Genomic DNA, 20,568 nt, shown 5'->3' with positions numbered 1-20,568 from the left:
TGCCACCCTGCCATTACGTTAGCTGCCTCCTAAACACCCTAATCAGGTTATCAGCGGATAAGGGCAGAAATGCATTAGCCTCTCCAAGAAACAAGAAATCCCAAGCGAGGAATGGTTCTTGACTAGTTTTCTTCAGCAACCCGAGGAACAAACACAGACCTACATTCACACAGGCATGTGAAATGCCTTTAGACCAAGACACTGAATGCTTTCCCACTGGCACACATTCACTGCAGTGGAAGTAACAGTTCAATTGCTCACTAGTCCAGAAACAGAATTATTTTCTTCCTCTGCATGCTTCAAAGAAAAGACTGGAGAGTTTGAGACAGCTAACATGGGTAAACAGAAAACTTGGCTTTTCCCTTTAATCCTCAATTTGGAAATCAGCTTAAGATTCAACATTTAAGCATTATGTTTTATTTACATTCCTGCTCATGCTCCAGAAACACTGAAAGAATGCCAAACAGTTACAGTAAGCCACCGTCTTGCATTTCAGACAAAACATTCAAAATACCACCTCCATACAATACTTCCAAACTGCATGTACCTTTACAACACATCCAGGCCGATTAAATGAACAAAGCTAGGAAAACAAAGGACAAGTTCTGTTCTCTGACGTAGCAGCACAACATCACCCAGAACAATGGCGTACCTTCAGACAGTAAGCTGAATGTACCGCCACAGCACAGTGCCAATTTGTCAAGAAAAGGAACTTCTCAAAGCCTACTGAATCACCACCCGTAGAATAGAACGTGTCTGCTGTGTTGCAGGATGTATGGGATGAATGTGAAATGGAAAATCACGACTAAAGCAGCATTTACACTGAGAAAGAAAAAAAAAATCAGAAAGTTTTCTTAATGGTTAATAAGGTTTTGTTATCCCTAACAGTCTTATAACACAATGCCGAAGGACTGAATTCTTTGTAAATGTGGTAAGCAGTAGTTTCAAGAGAAACCAGCAGCTACATAATCATCCTACACACTCTTAATTGTATCTGGCATTACAGCTCAAAGCTCCCACACAGAACGTCAGCTGACTGCCCGAACAGTACTCTGTTCTTAGTGCCTTTGTTAATGACGAATTTAATTATACAGAGCAAAGCTCCGCAACCACCCTCACTTCATAACCCTCGACCATTAGGGAACCACAAAAATCCTATGGCTTTGTCTAGGGAATACAGTTATTTCTTAACATGCTACAACTCGCATCCTTCATCTGCGCGTCACCGCGACCCATGTTTACACCACACAGAACTGCACTGCTTCATGGGAAACGGGCACTGGGAAAAACAGTCCTAGAGCAAAAATGACAAGAAAGAGCTCAGTGCGCACTCAGTTCCACAAAGACGGTGACCTCCCCTGCAGTCTGCTGATGACAAATAAAAACAAACATCAGAGAGCAGCCTGAGGCCGGATCCCTCTGCTGCATCCCGCAGCTTCGCATGCCCAAAGCACCCAGTGCCACACATCCATTTCAGGACGCCTCAGAACAGGTCTTTGTCCAGGCTCTCACTACTGCCATCTCAGCGCACTCAGATAAAAGATTCACCTTCATCTCCGTACAGAAGCCTTACAGGGCCAGTTTCCTCAACGTTTTTAGCACTACGCACATCGCACTTTGCAAGCGCAAAGCCCTCCTCCTATCTTCCTCATCTTGCTTTAAGCCAAATGACAACTTCTCAACTTCCTCTGAAAACGAAGACGCACGCAGGGGAAGCTGTCACACCGGGAGAGGGTTGGGCACGGAGGCAGAACACGAATCCGGTTTTTATCCAAAACGTGACCGCGCGGCCCGCACCGCTTTACTGACCTACTTTCCCCGGTTTGTGTAAGGAAGGAAACGCGGCTCCGCACGCCGTAGCGTCACCCGAGCCGCACGGCAGCGAGCCGCTTCCCTGTCGGCGCCCGCAGCGCCGCCTCTCCCCGCCGAGTAGCGCGGCCGGACGCCTCCCGCTCCCGGGGCGGACCTCTCGCCACGCGCCCCGAGCCGCCCGCAGCGGGACCCCCGCACCGGGCCGAGACTTCGAGCCGCCGCACGCGGGGCTCAGCGCGCTCAATGGGGCGCAGGAAGGGAAGCGGCGCAGAAGCTCGTCCGCCCCTCGCCGCGGGACCCCGCGCCCGCCCCCGGGTCGGCCACTCACCGTCCCCGATCGCCATCATAGCGCGGAGCGGCCGCGGGCGGCGAGTGCCGGGCCGAGCGGCCCCCGCTCCCCGCCGCCACAGCCGCCCGCCGCACCCCGCTTCAAAATAGCAGTCCCGCCGGCGACCGGTCCCGGCCCCGTCCCACCGGGGACTTTTACCGCGCTCCGCCCCGCTCCGCCCCACCGTCACGTGCCCGCGCCCTGCCCTGGCCGGGCTGAAAGGAGCGCCGGAATCGCGAGCGGGGCGGCGGATGCAAGGCGTTCGGTGCCGGTGGGTCGGAGCGAAACGCCTTCTCCTGACGGCGTCCGGGCACCGGCTGCCGCAGAGCGTCCTGCGGCCGTCAGGAAAGCCTGACGGAACCTCAGCTCCCGCTCGCGGTCGGCCCGAAGCTGCCGCGACGGCACCGTGTGCTGTAATAAGTAATAAGCGCTGCCTCCCGCCCCGTTCCCTCTCGTCTGAGAACCGGCGGCGCCGCGCTGAGCCGTTCCGTTCCGTGCCGCGCTGAGCAGCTCGCTTCCCGCAGCGCTGGCGCTGAGCTCCGGTGCCCAGAGACGCGCACGGGGCACCTCGAGGCACGGTGCGGGCGCGGGCCTGCTCGGCACGCTTCCATACGTCCGGGTATAAACCACAAAGGGCAGCGGGTGAAACTGATCGTCATACGAATGCGTTCTGAGCTGCCGGATGAGCGAGCAGCACGCAGATGGACCCCAAACAGTGTAAAATGACTGTAGCACCTATCGGCAGCCTCAGCGTTTCCCACGCTATACATTCACACCACGTCCCGTTGGCACAGGCTGTCGCTGTGTGATCTCACAGAAACCCTCTTCGCAAAAAGAAACCAACAAAGGAAAACTGGAAAGAAAGAAAAAAGCATAACGTGGCAAAGCAAATACCCGTTTCTGCCTTCTGCAGGTGTTTACTGTTTGCTATAGGAGAACATACGGCTTGGCTGAGTCTTTGTAATCCGTTCCACCCCCCCCAGGAGCGTGACACTAAAATGTGTATGACACTGAAACGAGTGCATCCCACCGATCGCATGCTGTTTGTAAGGTAGTGCTGCGAGGCATGCCTTTAATGGGAAAACTGCATGGGCTGAACAGAGGGGTACAATCAATATTCAGCTTGGATCATTCTACTGAATGAAGCGAAACACAGAGCTCAGTTATTGTTCTCCCTACTTTTGACTCCCTGTCTGAAAATGTACGCTGCTCTCCAGTACGGAGGTCTGTTGAAATTCTCTGAGGGAAAACACTATTTACAAATCTCAGCCGGCAGAAACAAGTGCTTGCTCAGCTTTGAGATTGGCTGCCAGTCCCGTTTCCATAGAAATGCACATTCATGTGCTGAAAAACGGGGAGGTGCTTTAAAGATCCTCCTCCAGTTTGCAGGGATGCAACACATTTCTGCTGAAGCAAAATGGCAAAACAAGCACCGCACCGCACACAAGATTTGGCCTAACAAACACATCCAGATACAATTCTAATAACATGCTGCATTACTGTGAATGTAAACAGAACCCAAGGTTCTCAGAACAGCTCATTCATTCACGTAATTCGTGGCAAAGAAAAGATGTTTGAATTTACTAACCACAGCTTATTGGAGGGGAGATGCTGCAATCGAGACAGGGGGGAGAGGGAATCAAAGGTCAGCTGGAGAGGCAAATTATTGGTATGATATTATTTAAGCTTGTAATGACTCATCAAGCAGCAGCATAAGACTGGAGCCCAGTCCCATCATTAAACACAGGGCCTTCCACGCTTCTCATCTGCTGGCTTTTGAAGCTACATCGCGCCCCAGTTATTCTAGCAGCACTCATTTCAGTGCGCTTTTCACATCTTTCGCCCTCCGCTAGAATCCGTCAGTCCCTACAGACCGCATTCCCTGCTCTCTTTGCTGTTCTATCAGGGTTAGATTCAATGAAGGAGGACTGCTCATGCTAGGTCCATTATCACAGGCAAAGGGATAACAGCACATGAAATCCACCAGTGTGCATGAAAACACAGGAGAACCTTTTCCTCTCCTCCTTTGTTTCTCCCACACATGCTGAAGAACAGCAATACATTTCTAAAACCTGACACATGTTTAACTGTGTTAGTAGGAGCATATTTTTCTTTTTTGTTTGTTTGTCTGAATTATTAAAAATACTATGGAAAACATTCTTCCATTCAGCTTGCTTCAAGCTCCTATTTTTTTAGGTTATGGTTCTCTTTTTGCATATGCAAAATGAAGTGACTGAACAACTGTCAGAAGTATTGTTGGAAGAAAGGAACCTAAGTGACATCTCTGGATTCTCAGAAAGTAGGTCAACACGACAAAGATTTACCAGCACAGCGGTGCCTTACAACTCCGCTAAAGACTGCACCTCTGACAGTTGTTTTCAGCAAGCGTTTCCCTATCCAGCACACACTTTGAAGAGAACTCCCATCACTTACAGCTGACTTCTTTGAGAAAACAACTCAGCTAAGACAGCAAAAAGCCATTCCTTTGGGAGGTTAAAAGATATTAAAAAAGGGTCCACTATGGACTGTACCATTCTAATTACACTGAAGTCTGTAGAACAGTTTTTGGCCCTTGACTCCTCTCTCTTTGGAAACACAACCCTACTCCCCACAGTCTTTGAACCCTATTCCAAAACATCAGCCTTTAAAAGCACTAAAATATCCTCTGTACTGTAACGCACGTATTTACATCTGGCCTTTATCCAGAGATGTTTGATAAAGCTCTGAAAAGTTGGTAACAAAGCCACAGGAATTCAACACTAACTTTAAATCTACACATGGAAGCAGTAAATATAAATATCTCTCTGTCCTTTAGAGAATAAAGAAGAAGGTCGAGATAAACCACTTACAATAGAAGAGTATATTTTCCATAGCGTTAAAAAAATATCCGCTTAGATCGATTCAACAGATAAACAGAGATTCTGAAACAAAGGTACGAGAGGGATTCTGTCTCTGGGACTAAAGAAACAGACTCATGGTAGCTTCTGCACAGAATCTGCCACCTACAAGCCCAAAAGGATTTGTACCACTGCAGATCAGCACTAACACCTGCATTGTACAGATGAGGTAAAATGGCTTCAAACGAATTGCATCTGCTCTTGTAAGATACCAACCAAAAGCTCCTACACGCAATGTAAACTAGTCCAGCAATAAATGTGTTGTTCCTTTATTCCCACAATTTAAATTATTTCAATACGTTTATATTCTCCTGTAACTTCCTCGTATCTCTCGAGAACTGCCAACAGAAAAAATACAACTAAAATGTACCTCTGAACCACTCAAACCCATGCAGTTGTATGAACTTCAAATGCAAAAAAATAATGGTTTGTCCTTCCAATAGGAGTCGATCTACAATCAAAGCAGATCTACAGTGTAAAATATTCTTTTCAAAAATGAACATATTTAGTGTTCATTTTTATATTAATCCTTATTTTCTTATTTCCAAGTGCCCAAGAATAGCACTGTTTTACTTCAAACCAGAATGCAATGTAGAACTTCACTGTAATCTCAAAAAGGTTTAAAAATGCACTTCTGCAAACCCACAACCTCTGTTTTCACAGTAACGACAGAGAGGTGAGACTGTTTAAAATGAAAAAGTACATTTGCATACATTATCAAATCACATATGCATTCCTCAAAATATTTCTTCAAACTGTTACATTTTAGATCTAGCAAAGCTTCCTTTTCAGTATAATTTCACCAAAAGTATCTGAATATCCTCCACTATAAACCAAAATCTGCCGACTGTTTGCAGAAAACAGACAGACAATGAAGCTTTCAAAACCAATCAAATTAAAGCCACTGCCACAACACCTCCCTTGTTGTGCTGTTATGCAACTGCTGTTTGTTTTTCTTTTTTAAAGTATAGTTTTAAGTAAGAAAGAATGATGGTTTTGCTCTTTCATCCCGTAAGATACTGTTTCAGGACTGCAGCAGGAAGCAACAGGGATTCATTGCATAACAGGCCTCGTTTTCATGAAAGACACCAGAAAAAGAGCTAAAAGTCAGTATATTAAAGGAGAATTTTAAGATGAAGTCACAACTTCAACACTGAAGTGTCTCTGAATGCTTCAATCCCCTATTTCTTTAATTTGGAACTTACTCTATCATTCAACATTTTAACTGAGAAGAAACCACATAAAACAGCCATTATTCACTGAATTTCTTTTGGAATCGCTGTAAGATAAAAGCCCGTTTGATTTCTTTTTTTCCACGCACGAATACTCTGCAGCGTTCTCACAGCCTCTACTGCATGCACACAGAACTTGTTGAAGATTCACTGCCAGTTTCCATGTGATTTCAAAACCTTTTCCAGCTGTATTCTGACTGCAGTCCTAAAAACCAGTATCGGTAACGTAAGTCTGTTTCACTATGCAAATGTCTGTTTCTCTCAGTATACTTCCAGATGTTTCTTGTCAACCATCTCACACTGTTCATACTAGCATTCAAATATTTATCTTGCATTAATCTAAAGCCGACGATTAACATATGTTTCATACTCACCACTGATGTTACTTAAAATCATATTTCCAGAATCTCTCACTTCATCAAATTTTGCAAAGATTGTTTGCAACCTGTAAAGAACAAAAATATATATAAATATACGTATATATTAAAGCATATATTTACATATTGGAAGTCCTCCAGGTTACCAGTAAAAACATGTATTAGTTTCTTAGTATATATAAAGCAGTCAGACAAGGGATTATGAGTTCTAATTTCCAAGGGACTCCCCTTCTTAAGTCAGTTGAGCATCTTCACACAAATGCACATAAAGCAATGTCACCAAGTCAGCAAATAAAACCGAGCATCACTATTAGTAACACAAAAAATAATGACAATTCTGAAGTAGAGGTTTAGTAGTATTATATAGTTGCTTCAGAAAGGCAGTGATATTACCCTATTCATACACAACCCTACAAGGCAACAATTTGAACTACAGAATGCTGATGTGAGAAAAACAGCCAGTGATTGATATTTCATTTGCTCTGTGACAACTGCTGATTTTCTGAAAAATCTGGTTTGTTATGAAGATATTTTTAAGTGGTTTGTGCTTCCACTGAAAAGAAGAAATTCTTTTTTCTAAACTCCAGGAACACGAAACACTTCTGCACCACTGATTCTCACATGGAAAACATGCTGCAGTTGCTTTGCTACATGTTAAACAGGAAGAAAAAAAAAAGTACAAAAAAAATTCACATTTCCAGTCTGGTCCCACAAGGTAGAAAATGCTATTCAAGCAAGAAACTTGGCCAAATCTGAACAGCCAGTTCTCATCACTTCTGCAGAAAATGCAATAAAAGCTGTAGAAGCATCTCAGTATGGTATGTATAGCTGTAAGGATATTTTAGGTACAAAACTATCAGGACTGAATAGTGACCTTAAATGCACGTTTACCAACTAGAAGTCACACAACACTTGGCAATTCTCACAGTGGGTATAGATCAGTTATGCTACCTCACACTTTCAAATACTTTAGTAGCTTTGAAGTGGTATTTTTCTTTGCCAAATACTTGAAAGCACTTGCTAGACACCATACAGCCAGCTGAGAATTCCACAGGAAGGCCCACCTTCCTTCAAATAAACAAACACCCTTAAAAGCATGTCCGAAAGGCTGAAGCTGTTATCCTCAGAGCAGCTGAATATAAAGACTGCAGTGAGTAACAGTTTTCCTTTAGAACTGCACCCCGATTCTTAAATGCTGCTGGGCTGATGGTGTGCTTTTGGCACACGTGCAAAATTCAAAACAAAAAATTATTTCCTGCTCTTTTGAACTTAGTTATCAAAACATGCTTCACGGAGCACTTTAAGCAAAGAAAGTAGAGAAGAATGAAATATTTCCTTATAAACACATGGTGATGATACACACGTTGCCTCTCACTCTGGGCAGAATATCTGATAAAGTAGTAACTATAAGCATTCACTAATAACCTGTCAGCACTCAGTGCTATGCAGTCACAGTGGTACAGGCTAGAGAGCAACACGGCACTCCAGCTGCAAATGCTTAGAAGCCTGTATTTCTGACTTCAGACAGACACATCCTGCAGTGTAGGCACAGTTTAAGGTGATATACATTTCTCCTTACTTCCTCCTTTGGAAAAAAAGAAGTGCCCACATGTGGACATACAGATGGACCCTGTCTACAGTATGAACCAGACAGATAGAATGCGCAGCCCACATTAAGTGCAGTACTCATAGATGCATCCTGTAACATACGTAGCATTTCCAGATATGAAGCTGCAGCCTTAGACATGAGAACTCTAAACAAATAAATGTACTTTTTACATTTATGTTACTCAAGTAATGGTGGAAAAAGTTGTCAGATGATTTCCTGAGAGATCTTGAAAGGCTGTAAATGCTCAGACCAAGCAAGTGCTAACTTCTAAATCCATATGTATTTCTTCTATTCATGGAAGATCAGCTACATGTTTCATACTCTAACAAATTCCATTTGGCCCAAATGGAACAAAAATGGTTCCATATTCTTGGCTCAAAGAGCAAGAAATGCAATATCCACTCTCAGTATCCACAAACATATTAACACTAATGCTTATAGGCTCAATAACAAAGACTGTCAAACCTCTTTGGCAGTAACTTTAACTAAAGGGAAAGCACAGCAGCCATATCTCCAGCCACTGACTCCATACTGATATCTGAGAAAAGAAATGCTCTTCAGGCCTAAATGAAGATATTCTTCTGAGATTTGTAACTTGAAGAACATACATGAAAAGAGGAATTCAACGGTTTTATTTGCAAATTCATCTCAGTGACTGAACAAAAAATACACTATTAGCAAGTGGAGTTGAACTACAATAGCACAACTACATCTTCTTTTATTAGCCAATTAGACCCTGCTCAGGACCAACATCCTTCTCTAGACAGCCTACTATTTTCTGCAAGTGCAAATCTACAGATTATAAAACCTATTTAAGCTACCGTTTGTGAATTACGCTGTACATTTATATTTATAGAGACATAAAATGTATACACTACTTTCGTATTTAAATAATCTGAGTGATTTCTCTAAATAATGCTTGATGAACTTTCCTGCCTTCCTTCCGGCTGACATGAGCTCTTATTCTCAGCTTTAGGCACAGTGCACTCCGGCAGCAACACACGGACCTCTAATGTGCAATTTGTTATGCAAACGAAGCAAGCCTACATTCTCTGAAATCACATGTTTACCAAATATCGAAGTAATGGTGCTAATATTTATGCTTGCAATTGTAATGCACTGTCATACAGTGAAAGAGCTGCAATAGCATTCTTTAAGGCTGAACTGAACAACTGAAAGCAGCTGCGTCTGAACTACAGATTATCCGTAATACTTACTTGAAATCCTTAAAACCTACCCAGACACACAAATATGAACATAAATTTCCCTCAGAACAACGGTAAGATGGTACCATAAATCAAGCTGTTTCACAGACCATAGCTCCTGCACATCCATACGAAAAGTTTAATGAATCAAAGCAAAGGGAGAACTTCTGGCAGGCAGTGGGAAAAAAAGCTCTTAAACTGGGTCTGCCAGTGAAGGAGCAACTGTCTGAGACAGAGCTAATCTGTCTTTCCTGAGCTTTGTCAACCGCCTTGTTTCTGTGTTAAGTAGGAAGAGACAGCAGGAATTCTGCTTCCCATCAATACTAGGGATGGAGACCAGTAGATTCATGCTCAACTCATACTCAGCTTCATACTCAAATTGTAACCCATACCTCCTCCCAACCTGAAGATTGCTTGGGAAGACACGACACTGAACCTCAGTTCATGTATTATTTTATGCTAACCTTGACTGTCAGGTGTGAAACTGCTGAGATTCAGTGGCAAGAACCAGCTGGATATGCACCAAGTCCAGCTTTGCTTACTGATGTAAATGAAAATGGCACAATTACGCTTGCTTTCAGATCAAGGGGAGTTTGGTGCTCAAGTGATTCTGGCAGTAGGAATCAGCAGTTTGGTCCCTACTGCAAGTTAAGTTAGAAGCTGTTGATTAGCTTGGAGAGACAAAGCTCCTGTGGTGTTTAATCCTATTTGGATCTCAAGATTGACTTAGTTTATATCACTTGGAAATGTGAACAGGATGAGTGCTGAACCCAGACTTATGGTCAGACCCAACATTCATAGCACAGACAAAAGCTGCTGTTATCTGCATTCTTTTGCTTGCATTCTCTGTTCCAAAGAACATCCAAGACTCTGGCTTAATGCAAGAAGGATTTTCTCAGATAAAACTATCTGCTGTGGAACTGAATTTTTGGAACTGTAGTAATAACACATCTTCCGTGGTAACCATGTAATCACTTCATACCCCTGAACTGTAACAATCATTAAACAGATGAGAATGCATACAATTTCCCATTCCTACAGGCAGGATAAGTTTTGGTCCAAAGAGGCTGAGCTCTGCCTAGCATGTGAAACAAGAAATTTAACACCATTCTCCTATGACAGTATTTCAGTACCTTATAAACCATTAAAACTAAGGCTAACAATTTTCAGTGTTCTCGTGAGCCACAGAATCCATTCTGATATCCTGACTGAGCCCACGTAGCAGACACAATCAGCTCTCTTAAAATAAAGAAACACCATTAGGACTCAGAGTGCAGTGTTATCTCTGTTTGTATCTCAGTGTTACCTCAGTTTCAGGTTAAGACTTTTTTTTTCTAAGTGCAAATGATTTTAATGACAAATTTGAAAAGTCAGGATCTGTCTGGTTTTCACAACAAAATAAATGCTCAACTCCACAGCAACAAAACAGCGCCTACTTTTACTTCATACAAACTAACGTACACAAAACGCAGACCAGCCTTTACAGACTTGAATTACTCAGAAAGCACTTTCAAAATTTCATTTCACCTTTTGCATGAAATATCCAGTGATGGCATGTGTACCAGACCAGCTTAACACTCCCTTAGAGCAGTTCTGGGGTTCAGTGAGAAGGAAGTTTAGTTCAGAATTGCCAAGTGGCTGCCTTTCAAAGGAACTATCTCTCATGTAACTGCAGCCCACGAGCAAACCTCCATTGTGGAGAGGTTTCTTCTGATGCAGTTAGCAAAAGCAAAGGAGGACATCTGTCATTATAACTATCTTCAAGAAAGTAAAGACTCAGGGCAGGATTTGCCATACTTCCATCTCACTTCCACAGATGTGCGCATACTTCTCTCACACATGCACAGTGCATGGAAAGGATGAAGTTCTTCAGTTGTGACTCTCTACGCTCATGTTAAACACAAAATCTAGAGTAAGGAACATTATGAATATTTTCAAGTATTCAAGTATTTTTCAGCTATTTCCCTACTGTTTAATGTATTTCTCACTGCTCCCATTATATATATATTTATGCATAATTTTGATTTACTATTATTTTATATTTTTTTAAAACTATTCTAGAGCTCTTGCCTTCCCCTAAAATCAGGGAATTTTAACTGCTGAATGTTAGGCTGCTTTTGGTTATAAACTCATATACCTCTTCCAAGCAGAAAAGACTGTAAAATGAAGGTCAGAAGCAGTAAACACCACAACATTCTGGGTCAGCATCACAAAATCAAAACCACTTGCTCACCTTCCAGGAGGAATTCCTCTTTTTGTAAGATCTAGTCGTACTTTCTCCCCCACATGTCTATAAACCTCCACAATGGCTAGTATGGCAGCATCTCTCACCTGTGAAAGCCAAGTTTAAATTATTATTTCATTTCAGGATTTCAGAAAGCAAAACAACATTTTGCTGACAACCCACTAATCTTCCAGACCTGTGCGCCAACACATTTCACGGAACAGTTCAAACAGTGAGGATGGAAGGGAAAGGAAATACAACTGTTATTTCAAGATGGAATTTCTTCCAAGTTAGAGCATCTCCAGACGGTAAATGAAAAATCCTAGAAATAACAGCTGTGGAGGGAATTTCTGGGAATGGCATAAGAACACTATCTGTGGAAACATGTGCTGTCTTTAAGAGCTTATCACACCAGGCAACACTTCCAAAAGTCAGTCCCTGAACTCACTCCTGACACCTCATCATCTTGCTTTGACCACTTCCTATGTGCAGCAAGGACCTTCTAGAAAACTAGGTATGTGATAGCCAACAAGAGTGGGCCAAAGTGATTCCTGAACTTCTTTGTAAGGAATTAACGTGGTTTCACATAAGCACAAGAATGGGAGTAAAAATATCTAGAGTAAAGGGAAAAAATGATTACAGCAAGAGATGAAGTGCCTTTTACAGCAATGTAAAGCATAATCATCACAACCAAAACTGCCAATGACACGTCATTATTCTCCACAAAGAATTTCTGGAATACCTGAGTCCTTTGTAGCAGTCTGCACTAAAACTAGAACTGCTTTAGCAAGATATAAACTACCTCTTCACTAATGGGCAACAAACAAGATAAATTCTTCACAGATTTTCTCCAGAATAGAGAAATGCTATGGTATGCATAGGAGACAAAGACCAACACGGTAAGCATAAAAACAAGTTTTCATTTGCCCATCTCCTGCCAATGCTGGCTTCTTTTTCACTGTACTCTTAGTATTCCCCATAAGACACAGCTTTAGAAAAGTTGAGACAATTTAACCATTTCCATTTGAAGGCTTTCTGAAGTTCAACAGATGTCATCATTATGAACTACAACTTAATTTTCAGTGCAGATGTTTTACCTATGTAAGGGGTTTGTTTTGTTTTGTTTTTAACTGCAAGTTAAAAAATTAACTACAAAATAATGACCTACTACAAAGCAAACTTAACAATTTTTCTTAAGTGCCTTTATTCATTTTGCCTTCATCCTTCTCTCTAAATATGGCTGTTGAAGCACTAGGAAGTATTGAAACACTTACCTGACTATTTGAGTCACCAAATGCTGCACACAGATGTGGTACTAACTTGCTGAGACTTAATGGTTGGGCACCATAACTGGAGAAAAAGAAGAAGAAAAATTATTTTTCTGGCAGAAAAACAGAAAGTGGATCTTTAGCTTAGCATTGATAAAATACAACCATCAATCAAGTTCCATCTTTCTCTTACTAGTCCCACATTTAGTTCTGGAAAAAAAAAAAATTATACCTTCAGTCTTTCTTTTGGAAAGCTTACTGGTCAAGTTGTTCAGATTTTTCCCATTTATTCTTTTAACTGAATCAGACTTCCTGAAGTATTAGTTTCAGAGAAGAAAGGACAATTAAGAAAAAGGATAGAATCCTTATGTCTCCATAGAAATAAAAAGCTTACATGTTTAAGGTTGCAATAAGACACAAACACACTCCTTCTCGGGATCGGTAATTCTTGTGCTTAAAACCAGCAGCAAGGCGTTCCCAAATGTACTATAAAACAGAAACAATTGTCTTTGATTACCAGGAGCACAATACAGTGTAATTCTATCCATTTTCTACATTCATAACACAAAAATAATGCAAGACAGGTCCATTGGAAAAGTAAAGAGACTTTGCAGATAAAATTAAGTTATAAAATACGCAGTAACACACACAGTACAGATTACTCGTAAACTAAAAACAATTTCAAGAAATGTTCTTCAGAAATCTAGCTGTGTATTTGTACTGCTCCAGAAACAGCTTTAGAAAATATACAGAATTGTTACAGTTGCTAAACACAAACACTGACATTTCCAACTAGGGACTCCAGCAGAAGTTGCTATATCCCTTCTGCTTCACATTGTTTCCCGGCCAACATTTCCTCTCACCCAGTTTAGCTTGCGCTTATCCACACTCCTGCTGTCCACTTCTCTCCTACTTCTGCTTTAAATTTGCTTCTTAATTTTTTGGTTATTTCTTGCCTATTCGTTCTACTTTCTTAGCTTCCATTTCTGTTCTGCTTTCACTTCTCCTTTTGTGCTGGTGCTGCTTTCCATAGCACAATTCTCTGGCTCGCTAAGCTCTCGGTTACCTTCCTGCCCATTTGCTTCCCTTTGCCTTTCACTGTCCAGCTCATCGTTTTACCTCTCCATCTCCCTGCCAATCTCCAGCTGCACAGGGTGTAAAAGTGAAAACGCAAAGCTTACGAGACGTGGGATTCCCAGTGGTACCTCAGAGCGGATGCACAGCCCCAGAGTGCAACTCCCCCAGCTGCAGCGCTGCCATTACAGCCGGCACGGCGCGAGCATCCGCGGCAGCGTCGCCTAGCAATGGCCGCACTCTGCCAGCAGCACATCTCGTGTGCAGGCACCACCCTCCCTCCTGCCCCTGGAGGGCTGCAACTGCGATGTACAGGGACTGCATAACATCTCCTAGATACCAATGACTGTGTTTGGCTTCGCAGAAGGAATACAAACAGCTATCGGTCACCAAAACAGGCAGTGAGAGAACAGGGAATCCTGCACCATTTGCACTGATGAGGAAGCACACTTCACAGCAGATGTTTTAGCTAGAGCCTACTTGATCACTTGGATCCGTCTCGTGGTTTCTTGTTTGTGTGCCTTATACTTCATCACATTTTGAGGAAAAAAAACAAAAACCTTAGACAATCAGAATATAGCTTGCCAAGACTGTGCAGCTTAACGGTAAAGAACAGGATTTTATTGAAGAAAACATCCCTCCAATTAGCCCACTGTACAGGACCAATGTGAAATAAAGGAAATCTCCCCACTAGGTGTGCAGAAGCAGCCAGAGAAGAAATTGCACAAAGAAAGAAGGCAGACTGAAAAAAAATTCAATCTTTTGCTATTAAACCTACTGAGAGTACTGAATCCATCTAATCAGAAATTCAAAGGCTTCTAAGAAATTTCAGCTCTGCTGACTTGCTAGCAATCGTTTGTGCTGACCTCTCTTTCTCCTATTCATGCATTGATACTGTCTATACTCTTATTTTGATGATACCCTGCACATAAACAGCCATGTCAAGCTCTTAAAAACAAAACAAAAAACAACACAACACAAAAAACCCAAACAATAAAAATGAGAAAAAGGAACTGACAACAGGACAAATTTAGTACTATTCAAGAACACATCAGAACAAACCAGAGGAGACAATCAGGAAGAAACTTACAAATTTTATCCCCCAAAAAGGTTTCCACCCAGCTCCTCCAAAGGGATGTTTCTCTGCAGCAAAGGGAGCCTAAAACTCTGTAGGAGGCACAGGAAAGACTCCTCTGTTTTGGTCCTTGCTATGATGATGATAGATGCTTTTTTTTCAAATATTTAATGATACATAAAAGCTATCCTGGGAGCTGACACCTGAACCATGCCTCCTCTCACTTACACATTCTGTTCCTTGCACTCTACAAATCTTGTATTGTTTCTTATACTGTAGGTAAGCTTCAAAGGGGAAGCTCCCTTCTACCATCTCAATGTACAGCCTAACAACAAATGCTCCCTTTGGAGATGGAAAGATGCACCAGTAACCACAACTTGTTCAGCTGGGCCCACACAAAATCAGCACAACCACTCTCTTTATTAGTGACTGTTTAAGGGAAAGTGTCTGCAAGTCGCAATGCATCTATCCAAATGCTGTTACTGTAGGGTTGGGTGTAAGAGAGACACTTCAGAGCATCTTGGGCACAGGACCGTGTTACTTGTGAGCTACCAAGCAATGAGTAATTAAGCGTCAAGTGCTGTAACATCTCTTGGCAATGAATATGATCACAAGTACAACAAGTGAGTGGATAAAGGCTAGGCTTCATGGATGACACTGCGATGCTCTGATACCTAAATCCTACTTGAAATCTAAATTTCTGCAGTTGCTTGCAATATTTTTGTACCAGCACACAAACAACGCAGTCATGAACAGTCTTCTCACTGCAGATCTAAAAAAATCATAATCCCTATGTACAAACATTCAAACTTCTATCTATGAATAAACAAAGCCAAGAATTAGCAAGCAGAAAAAAAAAAAGCAGACATTCCCAATTAACTTCTGCCATTTAAACTCAGAAACAGATCTTTTTAAGAAATGAAGGCCTCAAAGAACTTTCTCCTGACAACTGGGGTTCTCAGAGTTCCAAATAATGTCACTCCTCCATCAGTAACGTCCTGTTAAAACATTCACATTTGCCAGACTCACTGAGTAGATATACCAGACTTAGCACTTGGAAGCCATACAGCTCTAACAGCTGTAGAAAGGTTTGCTGAACTCAAACTTCAACATACGACGAGGCAGAAGGGAACATCCCCATCTGAGTTCGTCAAAGGTTCACATGTCTGTCAAACATGCAGAAAGCTAGATGTTCTACGTCAGAATGCACCATCTGAACTGTGAGACTACTCCTACTTCTTCAGGCACAAAGCAAATTTTAAATTCTGAGCTAAATAAACTTACTTATTCCCACCATACAAACTCAGACACGGGAGGTTGTTTCCAGCATTTAATTAACAAAGTCCTGCCACATGACATGAAAACATCTAATCAGAATTTAGTTACAATATGCAAAAACTGCAGAATTATGCTGTGCTAGGTTATCTTCAGCTGAACAAAGCATCACTGTTAACCCATTAAGAATATCTTTAACATGCATTCATTAACAGTCACTATAATGTTATGATAAATTCAAAGTCAAGCTAAAGTAATATGCTTAATAGAGACCTACTTTTGAATCTATATAAAGTGAAACCATACCATGGGCGGTGCTGCCTCATCCATCAGCTTCAATATGAGATTCTGTGCTTGCTCTCGAACTTGATCTTTGGCATCTCCCATACGATCTATCAAAGGCAGGAGAACTACAGGAGAGAAAAAAAGAAAAAAAATAAAAGAAACACTTTTCCAGTGAAGATTTTCCAACTCAAAAGGGTATTTTCTCAAACAGATGTAAGGTACACCTCATTCAAAAACAAAAGCTGACTGTAAGTTGGCCAAAGTATTTTCAATCCTGAAATGTATTCCTGAATAGGTTACAAAAACTAACAACAAATGCACTGAACTGCAATTGAAGAACACGATCTGAAAAAAGAAATAAAGCTCCCTGTCTTAAGAACTGTATGAATGGATTCCATTTAACCTTCAGGAAGTATGCCATAAACTTCTGAATGTCTGGCTTTTCTGAAGAACAACGCTAAGACCCAGGGAATGGAGGGGAGGAGACAAAAATAGGATACTGTCAAATCACTGAGATTTTGCTATTTCATTATGAAAACACAACATGTTTTAAATCCTTCTTTTCACACGGTGTATCTTGTGGCAACTGGACTTATTATTTCACAACAAAGCATCCTCAAGTAGTATATAACTAAAATTACATCAGAGCTGATGGATTTCACATCCCACAAATTAGAACTCGCTAAAAACTGAACACGAGAAACCTTTGATTTGCATGCGCGCGGAGGGAAGTTCATAAAGGCACCTGACAAACAAATTAATGCCATCTGATCATCGGGCGACTCACAGAAGGAACGCTTTGATCAGCGCTGTGCAGGACGCCCTGCTGGACCACCTTCCCGCCCTCTGTGTGGGGCCCACACACACACTCAGATCCTTCCAACCCCCAGCGCTCTCAGTACCGCTTCTTCAAAGCGAGCAGCAACAACACTGAGTGCTCTGCTTTTGCTCAGGCCTTTACAAGCGAGGTGGAATTGGCAGGGATGTCACCTCCCACTTAGCTCCCTGGGGACAGAGCTGTTAGAGGCACTATCAGTACCTGAAACACAACCTGGGAGAATAAGTGTCACAGGCTAACAGTAACATTTACCTCTTAACAGCTCAACCTCGTGCATTAGCTTTTGTTTCTGATCTGATTCACAGGTTTCTAAAAGCTGGAAGCAGCAGGGAGGTAATCCTAGCCGGAGCTTTTACTCAACACAGATCACGACACCAGGCTTTGTAATTGTCCTCCAACTCAGTATTCCTCTCGAGCAGGGACCAGGTTAGCAATTACTGGGTCATTTATTTCAAACTTTTAACACCAGCTTAATATTTACCACGAGCCTTTTGGAGACTCTCATATTCCAACACCAGCTCACAAAATTACACCTCAAATCTGCCTTTGATGTGTTTGGCGTTGCATTTACAACACCAGAGAGCCCTTTATAGTTGCTGCTTGATCCCTCTCTCAGCCACTGACTGCTGTTCTGCTCACCAAAGATAAAACTCCATCCCCCTACTTTTTGAAAGGAAGATATGGAAGAGTTCTAACAGAGCTTGATAATGTTATAACAAAACAGAAGTGCTGCCAGCCAAAGAAAGGGAACGGAATCGTTAACTCTGAATGTCTCCTCAGTCCTCTGATCCTACACAACAGAATTAAAATCCACAGCTGTCTCCACAGCTTGATGTTATCGGACAAGTACATTGCTGAGGTTTGACTTTTTCTCCAACTGTATCCCAAGACTTCCTAATTGTTCTAATCCGAACACTTAATTCACCTGGCCCTGCATACTGCACTGACATCTCTAGCTCTCGTTATGCAGCTTCTGCATTTTTCCTTTATTTTCTCTTCCCCTTTTCCTCTGAATAAGTCAGTACAGCTGCCTTCATTTTACACTTTGAAGCGCTTCCCCCCACACCACGTTTTGTGAACACCAAAGAAACATCCTGAACATCAGAAATCAGTTTTGGGAGTACACAGCTGATCCCTCCTAAACAATCTGTACATTTACTGGCTACCTTTTTCCTTCCAGCAGTCCCTCTCCTGAGTCTCTGCAGCACCTCTCAGCTAACTGCAAACTGCACCATCCCTTACTGCTGAGGCCCACAGCCCTCACCTGACTACTGCACAGCTCAAGGCAACTCTTACTTATAAAGAGGGAAACAAAACCAAGCAGTGAGCTGTTCCAAGGGAGGGAAGCACAGCGAGTGCCAGCCCTGTTGGAGCAGGGCTCTGGTGGTGACTCATCAGCAGGCTGAGTCAGTTCATGGAGCTGCAGATACCAGGCCGAAAGCACTAAGCACACAGAGCAGCTACTAGGAGAGGCTGAACAGAGATGATGAGATCACTGCGTTAAACTAAGTGATGACACAACCCACAGACTACTAAACATGCCAGCCTTTGTCATCCAGCTGGCTCTGGCAGAGGAACTATCTATTGCATGAGTTGTCCAAGGGCCCACAAGTCTGCAGGCTTCCCGTTTTTTCCCCCTAAGTAGGGGGAAAGAAAACATAGGAAATGACTTTAAGTTAGTTGCCCATAGGTAAAGTTTCAGAATGCTCACCTAGAAGGGCAACTCCACCAAACAATTGGAGGTCCTAATGCCTCCATCACTTTTCTTCCAGACGTTCTAAATGTTTAGCAAGAGCTACTTGTATTACCACTTTTTTCTGCATTAGTGACAAAAAATAGCTTGAAGGTGTTTGCTCTTGTTTCTCCGGGTAAGTGGGAAACACAGCTCCCTACCTAAACATTCTTAGACCATTCTCAAGACACTTGGCTCCCTTTCAGCATCCTGGTATGCCCTTCTCTTTTCCCTTCCCTAGGCCTCCTTGCCTAGCTTTCACTCAGTGCCTCCTGGCCTTTTCTTCCATGCAAGTCCTGTCCAGCCAAGACCACAGAGCACAAGAAACTGACTTCTTAGCAGAAGCCTCACCTAAGCCCAATTACAGCCAAACTTCAGAGACTACAGCTCAATACAGGCCAATACCCTACATCGGGATAAGCCAGCACAGTAACTATAAAGCAGCAGCTTTGCCTACTCGCTATCCCAGCCCTAGTACCTGTATTTGTCTTTTCATAAGAACTGAGGACTTGCTCACACTCCATGAAGATACACACACATCAGTCAAAAGCAGAAGTTACCAGACGTGTTGGAACAAAGTGAACAGGAACAAATTATGGAAATTTTTCAGCACCTTACGAAGTAAACACTGGGTATTTGTGCACTAAGAGTTTACAAAACAAATTCTCAACTTTTTAATTTAACCTGTGTCTCTATCCCTAACAGGAACAATTTAAGACACACTTGTAATACTGAAATTCCTGCATTAGAAGGTGAGAGCGTTATTAGTTCCCAAACAGATGACCAGAAAGTACATCAATGAGAACAATACTTTCATCTCCCAACTTTATTCCAAACACAACTGAACAATCATTTGGGTGACAGAGTTTTATATTTTCTCACATGCTATCAACCTGATGTTCTTCTTTATGCTGCAATGCAAACATATGCATTTGGTAATTTCTGGCCTCAGTCTGCCAACTAAAGTCTCAAATTGATGCTGGAGTTACAGGAAGGTGAAGATGCAGAAGCAGCATCATACATGAAGGCAGTGTTTACTGAGGAACCTGGGAACTTACCACACTGAAGTATACAGTGTCACATACAATATGGACTCACGTATTCCTACTGCTTTACACTAATCCTGCTGTTCTTACTTCTTCCACTACATAGTGGAACATGGACATGATTTAGCAGCGGGTTGTTAGGGTAGTTTGGTTAGGTTGCAGTTATTTAAATTATTTCAAATGGGTTTGAAAAACTAGTGATGGTGTTACAACTTTCTTCCTTTTACTCATTTCTGTTGATATGCAGAAAAACACTACACTAAATTTCAGACACACTGATTCCATACGCAG

The 20,568-nt window shown here is 42.2% G+C and overlaps 1 protein-coding gene across 9 annotated transcripts in view; it reads right to left on the bottom strand.

Moving 5' to 3' along the window:
* The window catches only part of CLASP2 (cytoplasmic linker associated protein 2), a gene marked incomplete at both ends in the record, with an annotated part of 129,532 nt that overhangs the window by 92,729 nt on the left and 16,235 nt on the right, over window positions 1–20,568 (bottom strand). For all 9 annotated transcript variants that reach the window (XM_079537951.1, XM_079537963.1, XM_079537960.1 and 6 more), the window contains 5 exons: window positions 6,644–6,714; window positions 11,694–11,791; window positions 12,959–13,034; window positions 13,347–13,438; window positions 16,683–16,786. In XM_079537951.1, coding sequence (XP_079394077.1) covers window positions 6,644–6,714; window positions 11,694–11,791; window positions 12,959–13,034; window positions 13,347–13,438; window positions 16,683–16,786 — 441 coding nt within the window. The remainder of the gene's footprint in view (window positions 1–6,643; window positions 6,715–11,693; window positions 11,792–12,958; window positions 13,035–13,346; window positions 13,439–16,682; window positions 16,787–20,568) is intronic.

Source organism: Tetrao urogallus (genome assembly GCF_951394365.1).
Source record: "Tetrao urogallus genome assembly, chromosome: 7".
Taxonomy (NCBI): domain Eukaryota; kingdom Metazoa; phylum Chordata; class Aves; order Galliformes; family Phasianidae; genus Tetrao; species Tetrao urogallus.
The sequence above is the reverse complement of the archived record's forward strand: the minus strand, read 5'-3'. Positions and strand labels throughout refer to the sequence as shown.